We start from the raw sequence: 13,043 nt of genomic DNA, 5'->3' as shown, positions 1-13,043 counted from the left end.
GTGTTTTAAATCTTGAGCTTGCTGAGACATGGGAACACTTGGCCTTTCTACAACAAAAGACGTTGTTTTTTTTGAGAGTGGAGGGATTTAATGTTTTTATGATGGTATGGAAGTTTTTAATTTTTAACATTATAAACACTTGTGTTAACAGGGGAAGAATGGGGTATGTGTAACTTCTTGAGGACTTTGCGTTATCTCTTACATTCTTGCAGACATGGCTATTTCCTCTAGGCTGTTGTTTGTTGTCTTGGGAAATTTTAATCCTTTAAGGATTTCACACTGTTCTCAGTTTCTTGATCTTCTTTATGTTGAATTAATTGCAAGACAATATCAAATCTGGTGTCCTTAAAGTATTAGAGTAAGAAATGTTTTGCACACATCTTTCTAATGAGGGAAATAAAAAAGAGCCTTTTCCATCATGCCCTCACTAGGTGTCTGGGAGGTCATTGTGAGTGGTTCACTGAGTATTGATACCAAAATGTCAATTATTGTTAGATCAAGCTAAATGGGCTAAAAGGAGATGGATGCACTTGTTCTGATGCACTTGTCTTCAGTGATGTGTTTGTATGTTCATATATATATATATACACACACACATTGTATGTATGGCTTGCAGTGTTTTCTTATTTGAAAAACTTTATATTGGTTACATGGTGATGAAAATTATAGAATAACATCAACTTCCTCCTCCTTGCTCAGGCAAATGGTACCTAGAAGACAACAGGAGCAACTCTGCTCAGTCTTTAGAAAGTGTTTTGCAAAGCGTTTCTTTCTCAGGCATTCCCTGGTGAATGAAAGCCCTTTCAGAAAATTCCCATCAAACATTTTAGCAGTCCTGACTTTGCCACCTGGTACAGCAAGTGTGCACAAGCTAAGCATTTAAATGGAAACCTTTGAGACTACATGAAGCTTTAAGCTATAAGCGTGCCTTGAGCTGGAGGGACTTTTTTGAGCGAGAAGTGACTTGAGGTTACTGTCTCGGTCAGAACGTTTTGACCACAAGCACAGCCCTGAGAATGGCGAAGGGAATGGTTCGTACCCGGTGGTTGGAGTTGCACAGTAGTTAGCTCATGAAGCAAAATGCATCATTACCATCATCCAGTTAGGGTTATCATGAAAACTGTCAGATTTAAATGCTTAAGAGAGTTCTTAACCGTTGCCATGGTGATATGAGAAGAGCATGGTGGTTTTCATCTCTATCCCATGTTTAGCTAAATTCTTCCACAGTCATTTAACTGTGAATCGAAGGTACCGGCTTGTGCCAGGCTGGCTTTCCTTTGAGTTAGCCAGGGGCAAATGAAGAATATAGCAAACACTTCCTTTCTAAATGAAATAGAAGCCCTAAATAAAACTGATCTGGCTTTCTGTGCTGTTTTGACTGTATGTTGGCACTCCTATATGTAAAATAGCTGTTCTGGAGTTACTGACCTGCTGCTATTCATGCCGTCGTGTCATTGCTTGTAATTACTTTGGTGCAGGTTTTAATAAAGGGCATTCACTGCAATCACAAACCAGAAATCTGGTTACAGGAATAGGTTCACCTTAAAGTTTTATTTCCTCTAGAAGGGGGAAAGTACAAACACTTTTCACTAGAAATTCAGATGCTGCTTTCTAATTTGACCTCGCTTTTAGTGCTTTCCTTTCATCATTGAGCCTGCCCTTGACGTGTGTGTGTGTGTATGTATTTTTTAAATGTGTGATGTTGATCAGGTGCCGCATTTTTAGTTTCACTCCTCTGATATTCAAGAGCTTTAACTGACCTGCTGCAAGTTTGTTCTCTACGGCCGTCCCCCAGCCTCCTGCCCCAGAAAGCCTTTGAATTAATTCTTGCCTTGGGTACAAAGCAAAGGCGCTGTTCTCTCCTTTCTGACCTACATTTGCACGGTGCAGCATTGCATAGCTGGCAGTGCAGCTTCCCTGCCTCCCTCTTCTCCCTGTGCTCCCCTTGAGTAGTGGCTAAGTCTTGCAAAGCAGAGCTGGACATGGAAGGCTGGCTGGACAGGCTGGAGATGGAAGCTGGTAGGGATACAGCAAATGCTGTGTGTGATGGGTATGATCGCCAGCCTGGAAATAGTGGGGTCAGGAATGGTCAGACTGCACCACCCAAATCACACGCTGCTTTGAAAGAACAAACTATGAAATGAAAAGGGGAGATGCATTTAAAATTTTATAGGTGCAGTTGTCATAATGTAAAGAAATTGTCCAATAGTTACTTGTATTCTTTGACAGCATAATGTAAGGATTAAGAAATGAGTTGTAAAAACGAAAAAAACACATGAAAATTGATGCTTTAGCAAAGTAGTTACAAGCCTGTTCTTGCTAATGGCATGAACAGTAGTAGTAGTAACTTCTGTATTCTTCTCTCTTCCATCTTTTCCTGGGAAGTTTTCAAAAATTGCAATGAGTATTCATTCAAGAGATAATATCTTCTTGCAATGTGGGATGATGTAGATATTTCAGATCAAAGTATTATTAGGGATTGTGTTAATCTATTGGGAAAATCAGTGGGGATGGGGGGCTGCCTAGAGTAATGGCTTCTAGGTTCTGTTCCCGTGCTCATGCCATGCCTGATCTGGCATTGATTTTGAGCCATTTGTAACCTGAAACCCAGTCTGCCTTATTTCTTCAAGATCACTGCAATTGTGTAATTTTTAATTTGTAGGACAGAAATAACTTATAACATTTACCTAAAGATCTTATCAGACACTTTTTTCCCCCTCAAAGCAACCACTGAGGCTTGCAAGTACCTTCACTAGTATTTTTTTTCAGACTAGAACAGACCATGAACTCTACCCATGAAAAAATCTGTCAATGGCTGGGGATAGGAGCAGCCTTCATACTCCAAAAGCTGTAGTTGTTCACTTCACATGCTTAAACCTATTGATACAGGATCCCCAAGTAACTGGGATCACCAGTACAACTGGAGATGTGAGAGGAGCAGTTCTGTTGGTAAATAGTAGTGTGAGGCTTTAGTTTGGTTGTCTAGTGTGAACGCATAAGTCTTTATTCAGTTTAAAGTTAAATAAGGAAAAATTACTGAATTCCAGTTTTTGTTCCCTTGCTTACTTTGTCTAAAATGTTTCTTTGCCACAATGATGGTTCTGATGACAAGGCATGTTTTCCTGTAATAAGTTTAGTCATGTTTTTGCATTTGATCTGAAGCAGACATGCAGAGAGCGGGGAAAAAAAAGCAAACAAAACACATTTAAAGAGAATATTGCACAAACTTCTATACCTTGTTGAGTAAACTAGTCTTAATTTTTTTTTTTTAGAAAACACTTGGATAAAAAAGATTTAAGTAGCCTTTGGCTGTCTCGATAGTGATTTAAATGTGTTTATAGAGTCGTTTCAAATCATACCCAAATATTAATACAATTTTTAAAAAGTAGGTTGGGCCCTTAAAAGGACATTATGAATGGGTTTTTAATTAACATCTTATACTCCTCACTAGTATTTTAACTAGGGAGAAGTTCAATGTACTGAACTCGTAGGTATTGTAACATAATTCTGCCAAACTCAGGCAGATTGGCATCTTGCATGAACTCCGAAGTGAAGTACCCAAGAGGTTGTTTGGTTGCCAAACTTTATAATGAAAGTGCCAAACTACTTAATGTTTAGTTATTAGCCTCTTGGAACTAGACCCAGAAGCTAGTAACAACATTTTGAACTAGCCAAAGTTGGGAAAATCCAAGTAGAGTAAGTTATGGTCTAGCTTGAAAGTACTGAAGGCAGTGACTGGTGCTCAAGTCCTCACCACGAAGGAAGGAGTCAGAAGAGAACTACAAATGGGTGTTTGTTTAAAGAGTGTTCCCAAACACTTCGAACACAGCTTGTACTGCTGTGTTACATGAAAGCCAATAATCATCACCACAACTAAGTCAATACAATTTCAATTGAGTTAGAGAACGTTCTTCTGTTCTGCATAAATTTACTATTTTCACACATTTGCTTTCCCCAGAAATGTCCATTTCTATGATTTAAGGTATGACAGTTTATTGGAGGACCACCCAAAAAATAGTGAAGAGCAAATTCCCTTACCCATCTTCAATAAGACCTCCTTAGGAGGACTAGACCAGTGTGATACAGTCTGCTTATGTGCCTAAGTTCCTGGATATATACAGCCTTAGGGCTGCTGAGAGTGCTCAGTAAGATGATTCATCTTTTCATTACACGGAAAAAAAACCTGCTGTGGTCTCTGTATTGTGCATGGTATGAAAACTACACTTTAAGAATTAGGGAAAACTGGAAACGTCAGTTAATGCTGAAGCTAGCAATTTATTTCTTCCTGAGCAGCTTTACTATAAAAAGTGAAGGCTGAAGGACCATAAATATAATCAGTTTTATTAAATAATAAAAGTACATCAAATATTTGTATTTTACCCAATTAAAAAGTACTGGTCAAACAGAAAACTAATCACAGTTCCATCATTTACTGCTTAATCAAATGCGGGTATTGCTTACCCTGGCACTGTGATAAGTAGTAATAACCTGATTCTGATGCAATGCTTCTGTAACTTTGTTGGAAAACGAAAGTTCTGTTTGTTAGAAAACTTGGAAACCTGTAAATAGATTTAAATTCTTCTTCAATCTTGTTTTCAGTGGCAGATGTTGTAGCTTTAATTTTTAAAATTGCTTTCATTTTGTTCTCGCCCGTATTGCTATCTGGAAATGTCAATCATATGACTTAGTCCTCCCCATCTATAAAGTAAAGTGTTTGGCTTAATTTCCTCTAGCAAACCTACTTTCACTTGACTGGTCTTTTTTTTTCTTTTTTTTTCTGAAAGGCAGTAAAGAGCAAAATCAACAAAGATTTAGTAGGTTTTCTCCCTCTTTTACAAAATAGAACATTTTTGAGACTGTGGTGAAAGACTTGAAGTTCCATTTTGCATATCCAATCAGCCTTTGAGCTGTCTTGAAGTTATGTAAAGAAATTAATAGCAGGTTCAATGAATTTGCACGAAGATGCCAAAATGAATGTTACTTGGCACCAGAATTTAGGAGCTTGCCCTATGACTTCTACAGAATTAAGCAACTTTGTCACCTCTTTCAGGAGGATGTAGTTGAAACTGGAGTTGAATCAAGAACACCAGTAACATTTCAGAAGGCAATGTACAAAGTGGTAGTCTGAACTTTGTTTTCATTTATCCTTCTTTTTCCTAATCCCTCCCAAAAAGCAACCATGCCAGAACTGGATGTACTTTAACGGAGTACTTCGGCATTGTTTTAGCGTTCTTTTGGTAGTGTCTTAATTGTAAATGTGACACTGCTAAATATGTTGTACGTTAAAGAAGTGTATAATAATTATGTGGTATTCGAAGGTAAAACTGATCTGCCCTTTGTGCATTTCCTTCATTTCTCATTTTTCATTTTACTTATGGTAATTCGAGATAAATCATTACACTGAAAAGAACTGGAGGTATGAATGCATTTTTTAAATAAAATTTGTGTGGAAAATATGCTCAATTATATTTTATTGGCACAGAAGTCAGCAATTGGACCACCAAAGTGTGCATGCTTATTATTGCACATTAACACAAAAATCCTTATCTCATCTTTTTTCTTCAAATTTGCTGGGAAAACCTTTTGGTGATGGTTTCATAATATTAGTGTTATCAAGAACTATACTTTTTATTTTAAATTAAAAAAATAATTTTCAGACTCCACTATGTGAGATGGGGATCAACTAAAGGCTGTCCCGTTAAGCTCATCCATTTTTTCACTGTACATGCGTTCAGCGATATTTACAAATTGCACGTGGGATGTATTTGATAGAGGGAGTGCTGTCCTTCTAGTGCAGTTTACGGTGGCGATACCTGCCTGCTTTTTCTTTCGCTGCATTGGCACAGGCATTGTGCTTATTCTGTTGTAAGTGGTTCCAGTATTTGATCAGTTCACTAGGTTGGAACTGATGGGAGGTAATTAGGTGGCTATATTTACAGCTGGAGTAAGAAACTCGCCAGTGATTGAAGACAAACTCGTTGGGTGGAGGCATAGGGTCAATTCGCAGCTTGGCAAGGCAGATCCCCACGTATACATCCTCTAAATGTAAACGTCTGATGCTTAAGGAGACTTTAAAGATTTTTTCTGCTAAATCTCCCGAAAAAACGTAACCAGTTCCAGAGCAGAATACAGGATAACGTTCGCTTGGATACAAATCAGGTGGCATGTACCACTTGCTATCCTTGTTCCTGTTAGGTGCGTAACCTCTCATTAAATAACCTGTAAAATATTTGTGCCTTGGAGGAAGTTCTGGTTTCAGAAGCTTGTGTATTAAATACTCAGTATTGACAAACATATCACTGTCAGTTTTCATAACATACGGAACACTTGGACAATAAGATGCAACCCAGTTCATTCCCATCAGAGTTTTAATGGTTAAATTATAATAGGTGTCTAAATATTCTTGTTGAATGATGTCATGGTATTGTCTACTTTCCTCTCGTATGGTGCGCTGGAGGTATCCGTTTATCTTGATGCTTAGCCCCAGCAAAAAGATGCGAACAATTTGGATGCCAGGTGTCAGGCTTTCGTTACCCCAGGTTTGTCGAATCGCCTGTCTAGCTTCCACTTGGCCTGGCTCTGCAGCAATGAGCAAAATTAGAAACGGGGTCTTCTCCTGGCATTTTTCAGGCTCGTTGATGATGTATTTGAAATGATACGAAGTTGGATGCCCAGCACCTTTCTCGTTGTAAATACTTCCATTGGCACTGAGCGTGTTTTCCAAACCGGTAACTCCTTGGGGTGACAGCTCAGTGTTGTTGGAATTGATGACTGTTTGAGGCCTGAGAGTCTGAGGTACGGCGTCTTTCCACACGTTCCTTAGAGAGCTGTGGTTCATCTCACTCTTAGTAGATCTAAATCCTCGCATAGTGTAAGCCATGGGATTTTCTCTGAAAGCAGCCCTGCCCGGCAGCCAGTCGTGATGATTAAAAAACAGAAACACAGCAAAAAGAAATACGAGAGACACCAGGCCAATGAGATGGGTGCGAAATAGAGACCTTTTGGTATTCCAGGTCATCTTTGCAAAGCAGCAGTGTCGTCTTCTCCACTGAAGCATGTTGTAAGAATCCAATGATGAGACAATGGCCAAGCAAAATGCTTTTCCCTTCCTTTCTGGATCCACTGCTATTCTTTGGTATTCATTTTCTTCTGCTTTTGTTGAGTGATTCTCTGCAAATGGCTCACTCTGCAAAGGTTTAAAAAACAGAACACAAATTTTTCAATTTTACCTGTTCATAATATAAAAAGCTACAATGAGAAACTAGACATGGACCTATAACTGAGTTCCATTTTTTTGAAAAACAGCCCATGTTAATATGAACAAGGTCAGATTTTTGCTAAAAGACAACTTTTATCAAAAAAAAAAAAAACGAAATTATTTGATTTGATTGCTTATATTTTTTTACGGTAAGAGTTGAAAATACTCAAAAGCAAACAAAACAACTAGAAAAAGTTGATCATGCTAGCTGAAGAAGTGTGAAGTAGACTTAAATAGCATCATGTATACTGACCGAAATCCTTGTACAGTGCTTGAAGAGGACTGAATGAAAAGGGCTTGATACCAGATGGAAGGTTTATTGGCATTAATTAAAATTGATTTGACATGCAGAGGCTAGTACGGTTCAGTTTAAAAAGCCTTTTTGTAAAATGGTCATGTAGTGGTGGTGGGACAGACGGTGCAGGGCTGATTATGGCAGAGTTCTGTTAGTCACAGTACACTGCTTGGCGTGTTTCCACCGGCCCCGACTGTGTTCAGAAAGTCAATGAGAAGGTGCACCTGTCAAAATTAATTTTCAGGGTCCAGTAACCTCACTGCACAGCCCTTAGATGGTAACACATGATAACGCTTCTGGTCACCTTTCAAGCACCTCTAACCTTCCGCTCCACAATGAAGGAAAAGACTCAACTCCTGGCTGTTGTGCCAGGCTCGTGTGCAGCTGATTTACAGTCAAGCGGTTGATTTTTAGTGGACAGAGATCTTAAGTAAATGCTCATATTAACAAGAAGTAACACTGCACAGCTCTAAGTTACTTTCTGGCAAACTGTCTGATGAACGTGACTCTTTTTTCCCTCTGCGGATTTAAATGTAACCGCTGTACTTCAGTTATCATGCAGAAATGTGAAGTATTGCTAATAGCAGCTGTAACTGTAGGAAAAAGTGCCAAAGTAGTCTGCTTCATTTTCTCCTAAATTTTTTTCATATTCAAGAGCAGAGTCAATATGGCAGCTTCATGATGCTGCATATTAAAAGCTGATCACATCATCTTGTAAATGAACCTTTCACTGCACAGTAGCAATTCGTTTGCGATTTTCAATTTGCTCTAATTTATTTCTGGGCCCTAGGGTTTTGTATAGGAAAAAGGATGACAGTTGAATAAGGGTCCCACAGAAAATGCTATTTTTAATATAAATGTGTAATTTATTAATTACTTTGCTATCTTCTAAAACCAATATTTGGATTAATTTCTGCATTTAAAAACTAAGTGACATGTTATATGGGGAAATTACAGGATTTTATGCTGTAAGGAAGTAATTTAAGAAGAGATGGCAGTTGAATAATATATTATGTGACTGTAACATTCAGTCTGCCTAGTTAATGTAAGGGGAAAAGATGAGATTTCAAAAAGGATAAGGGGAGACACATAACTAAGCTTTATTTTAATTACTGTGTCAGTTGATACATAAACAGAGTAATGTATATGCAGAAGACATCACTCACAATATTTGGAAGCAAGGGGAAGTAGGTATTGCACTGAGTTGAAACTGTAGCTTGTCTTATTAACCTCCACCAGGAGGAGCAAGTAAGCGGGGATTTTAACTGTGGTTTGTAATGATAAACGTATCTAGAAAGACAAAACTGCCCCTTACTTCTGTCTGAAATGGCAAAATATTTGCCTGGTGATCTATTAAGCTCTTCCCTGTTGTTGTTACATCATGTCCATGGATTTTGTTCTCAAGCTCACGGAAAGTATTTCTCTTTTATTATTATTTTTTAACTGCTTGGGACTGATGCTATGTACCAGAAACTGAGCTGTCTAAAAATTATTTTCCACTCCACAGATGTTAAACCTGTGTCTAAAATATGCTGCTTGAGAATCAGCCTGAAATTCCATACACAAATGCTTCTTAATGTTGCTTAGCTCAGAAATTATGCCTTAGGGTAAGAAGGAACTAAGCCCCTGACGTGGAAGATGTATGCTTACCTGAGCACTTACACCTTCTTTTGCATGCTTAGAAAAAAAAAAGCCTACTCTCAAAACATAATTTTTAAAAACATAATTTTTAGTTTCACTGTGGTGTGCAGTGAGTTTTAAATGAAAACTCAGCTTTTTGGGATGGATATTTCTGTGTGAGCAAACACCAATGTCACTTCAAAGGGTATCCTAGAACTCAGGGAAAATAATTGTTCAATACCAGCTTGGAGCGCAACTGTGGGAATAGTTGACTAATTATCATTCCGTTTTATGTGTATGCAGTTTAGGAAGAAGTCAAAACAAGAACTGCATGAGGAGCTGAATGCAGAGTAGCAGCTGTAATTTGGATTAACTTTGCCACACTGAATTTTTCCACTTCTAAAACTTCAGTCGTTAGATGCAAATACTTTAGCAAATCTGTACCGCATTGCTAATCTGTTTTTAATTTGTAGGTAAGGTAGTAGGCTTTTTTATGCTCCTAGTTTCACACAAACAAGAGTAAATAAAAGGGAGAATCTGGCTATATATTATTTGTGTGAACTTAAAACTGCTGCCTTTCCATGATGCACAGAGAAATTGTCCCAGAAATGGGGTTGTAATGGGTTTACGCCCCCCTCCCATTTTTGACTGCACGTTCACATTGTGCATATTAGATTTCTTATGATTCTCATCCCATCTATCATTACAAAGCTTATTTTCAAAGAGGTTCTTTCTTCCTTAACATGTTTCCTTGATTTTTTTCAAGGTGGGAATTTCCTAGAAAACCTTCAGTCCCTGTTTGCCCTTTAAAAAGGCCTTGTATGGATAAAGGAAGGACCCACACCTGTTTCTTAGCATCATAAAACTACTGACTGCAGGAAAAAGAAACACACACACATCACCACAAACAACAACTTTTGTGCTTTGGTTTCTTTGTAATTCAGGTGTAAAACATTACAGTGAGTATTAAGCATTTGAAATCCAGCAATAGCAATTGCTCCATTGAAAAAATGTGCTGGGATGCGTTGATTAGAAGTAGAGAGCTGTCAGTATATATTAAAAACAGCATCAAATAGTGTCATGAGAAAAACCATTATTTTCTCTCAGTTTAATTAGGGCTAAAGCACTACTGCATTTGCCTGATTAAGATTTAATTTCACAGAAAGCTTATGGACTGGCACCAACCATTGGCAGTAGGTAAAAACAAAAAGCAAATAACCAGGTATAACCAAAGGTCTCTATACAGGCACCTTGTCCTCTGAAAGTATGTTGCTGCATGTAACACTGCATTTCGGAACTCTGTCTTAGAATAGTTCTTCCTTTTGGGCACTTGGTTGTGTGGTCCCTGGTCTGTTGTCAAATGCCCAGTGTGTGCACTGTGAATGCCTCCTCGATTTTGGTTTGTGGTCTGCGCTCTGCTAGTGTTTCAGCTCCTTGTACTTTCAGTCCTGCTCTATAATTGCAGCTTTGCAGTTTGAAGGATTTGTCTCCCTGTTTACACGTCCTGGATTTTCATATTTTGATTAGCTGTGAGCAAATTCTTTAATTAGAAGAGTTCAGAAGGCAGCCCGAGCCGCTCTTCTGACAAACAGCAGCAGTTGCATATTAGGCCTCACATACCGTGCCTGAGTTCACTTACAAACTGCATTAATCTTTTGCACAAAACAGGCAGAGCTCAAGGTGAGGTCTGATGCTCAGGCTTTAAAATGTCAGATAGGGAAGTGGCACTGCCAGCTAGGCATGCTTTTCCAGAAGTACTGCCTGAGGGCAGAATTCAGTGTTTGTTTTAAAAGTCCTGGGAAGTGGCTTTAAAAGTGATCTGAAATGGGTGACTGAGATGCATCCCTAGGTATGTGAGCTCTTTCCAGTCGCAGTTGCTTCACTGCATGTTAGCATTGCCTTGGATAAAGAAAGCACATTTATGTTGCCGATTTGGTGATTTATGGCAGCTTATTGGCAGATTCTGCAGATAAGCACTTTGATTTCGTGGTGCCTAAATCACTATAGATTTAGGTCTTAAGTTTCTGTTGTAAATAGTAACCTGTCTTCTTGCTTGCTTGCCACGTTTGATGAGGTATTTAAATTTAAACTAGAAGTAGAAATGAATGACAATTAGTTTGAGTGCCATTTTACAATCCAAGTTAAACAGGCAGTGTTTTCCTATTAAGCAGAAATTGCAATGATGGCATGAGGTAATTTACGTGCTCACCATTTTGAGTGTGTAGTGTTTGAAGGTTTCCTTTTGGGATCTCAGTGGAGCCTGATATTACTTGTAAAATGTGGTGCCTGATTGTGCTGCTGATGGTTTAAATCATGTCCAGTCTTTTGCACGCTCCCAATTTATGCTTGGCTGATATTAGTCTGATGACATTTTGCTGTGTTTCAGGGGCAAAAAAAAAAAAAAAGAAAAGCAAGTGTGAAAAAGGTCTGAAGGCACTTTTTAGATAATGTAATTTGACTGCACGGTCTGTTTTGATGGTTCAGTGCTCTCAGTGTGTGTCACATCATGGCCATTTTACCAGTGCTTTAAGATTACTTCAGATAAGGATTAATTCTGACCTAGTTTCCGAGGATTTCTAACTGTTTTTTTCTAGATTGGAGGCTTTGGAGTTTTTAATTTCTCAGTTAAATGCAATCATTACAGTAGCTACATTATCCCTTTAATCCCTCCTGTACCCACACCAACCTTGTGCAGGCTGTAAGCAGTGTATTAAACGAGTCTGAGATAGTGACATTGTTCGGGGTGGTGAAAGGAAAACCTGCTGGAATTTTTTCCCTGTTTAGAGACACGTTATCTCTCCGGGCTCTGCAAATTAGGAATGATCATTATCTGGAATGGCTGAAAAGGTAACAGACAATTGAATGAATATCACACACAAGGATTTGACATACCTTCCTTGGTCAGGCCATTTATGGTGCGAGGATTATACCCCCAGAAAATAGTTTTGGCACGCCATCACTTCAGCAAAAAAGATGCTATCGAACATGCGCACATCCCCCAGCAGTCTGCTTCCTGCGATCGCTTTTCACGGTATCCAATCTGTCCATCTGTCTGCCCGTTGCCGCGTTACCTTCCCTGCTCATAAGTGTTGTCCTTGTCTTGGGGCTTTTTGTTCATTGTTCGAACAAAAGGACAGTAGGTCTCGTTCCTGTTCCGATCGGGCTCGTCTGGTGTTCGCAGCCGATGTCTTGGAGCTTTTACATCTGGTGTTTCCCTTGCCGGACAATGCAGTGCTGTGTTCTCTTCTCCTCAGTATCCATATTTCTAATGGTAATGTTAGCTGTGAGTGCTAGCACGTAGTGGCTCACTTGCCTTCAGTAATAGGATTTGCCTCTCTTCCCTCTTTCATTGTTGCTAGGCAGTAGTAGAAATGGGTTCGAGCTGTTTTAGGCGAGGATTGTGGTCTCTGAAATCCATTCCGTAGTTCTTCAGCTGCTGCACAGGCAGGCAGCAGTTTAAATGTGGGCTTTGACAGATGCTGTCTTCTGACAGAGCAGAATTTAACGTCATTGCTTGGCTGAATCCCACGTGATTGTTTGCATTCATTTTGACTAAATCCAAAGGCAGCCAGAAACCTTTACAGGCTCTTGCTCCTATTTGATAAATGATACATATTCAGTACGAGCACAATGATAGGTGAAGAGTATAAAAATTGTATGATTATTAAATGGATGATTGAAGGTTTTTTCAAATTGTTTTCACTTTTCCTTGACACTGTAACTTATGATTCTCTGGGGGATTTTTAATGCGAGACATTCTATTTCCGTTTTCCAAAAGCTGTTCTGCACTGCAAAGGAATTATAAGTATTTAAACACCAAAGCTTCATTTAACCCATTTGGTGCTCTTAGTACAATTTTTTTGTGCCTAT

At 38.8% G+C, this 13,043-nt stretch overlaps 2 protein-coding genes across 2 annotated transcripts in view; one reads left to right on the top strand and one right to left on the bottom strand.

The window, feature by feature from the left end:
• Positions 1-13,043, top strand: part of CDC73 (cell division cycle 73) — a 98,253-nt gene that overhangs the window by 46,707 nt on the left and 38,503 nt on the right. The window lies entirely within an intron of this gene.
• LOC106041600 (beta-1,3-galactosyltransferase 2) lies at positions 1,842-12,690 on the bottom strand. Its single transcript, XM_013190162.3, has 2 exons — positions 12,066-12,690; positions 1,842-7,186 (listed from the first exon to the last, which is right to left on the bottom strand). The coding sequence occupies exon 2, from the start codon at positions 7,055-7,057 to the stop codon at positions 5,789-5,791; it is 1,269 nt and encodes a 422-aa protein (XP_013045616.1). The 5' UTR covers positions 7,058-7,186; positions 12,066-12,690; the 3' UTR covers positions 1,842-5,788.

Source organism: Anser cygnoides, chromosome 8, assembly GCF_040182565.1.
Source record: "Anser cygnoides isolate HZ-2024a breed goose chromosome 8, Taihu_goose_T2T_genome, whole genome shotgun sequence".
In the NCBI taxonomy this organism is placed as follows: Eukaryota; Metazoa; Chordata; class Aves; order Anseriformes; family Anatidae; genus Anser; species Anser cygnoides.
The sequence above is the reverse complement of the archived record's forward strand: the minus strand, read 5'-3'. Positions and strand labels throughout refer to the sequence as shown.

What these genes read in the sequence shown, in the direction of transcription:
- LOC106041600 (XM_013190162.3), bottom strand. Translation starts at nt 7,057, where the DNA reads ATGCTTCAGTGGAGAAGACGACACTGCTGCTTTGCAAAGATGACCTGG.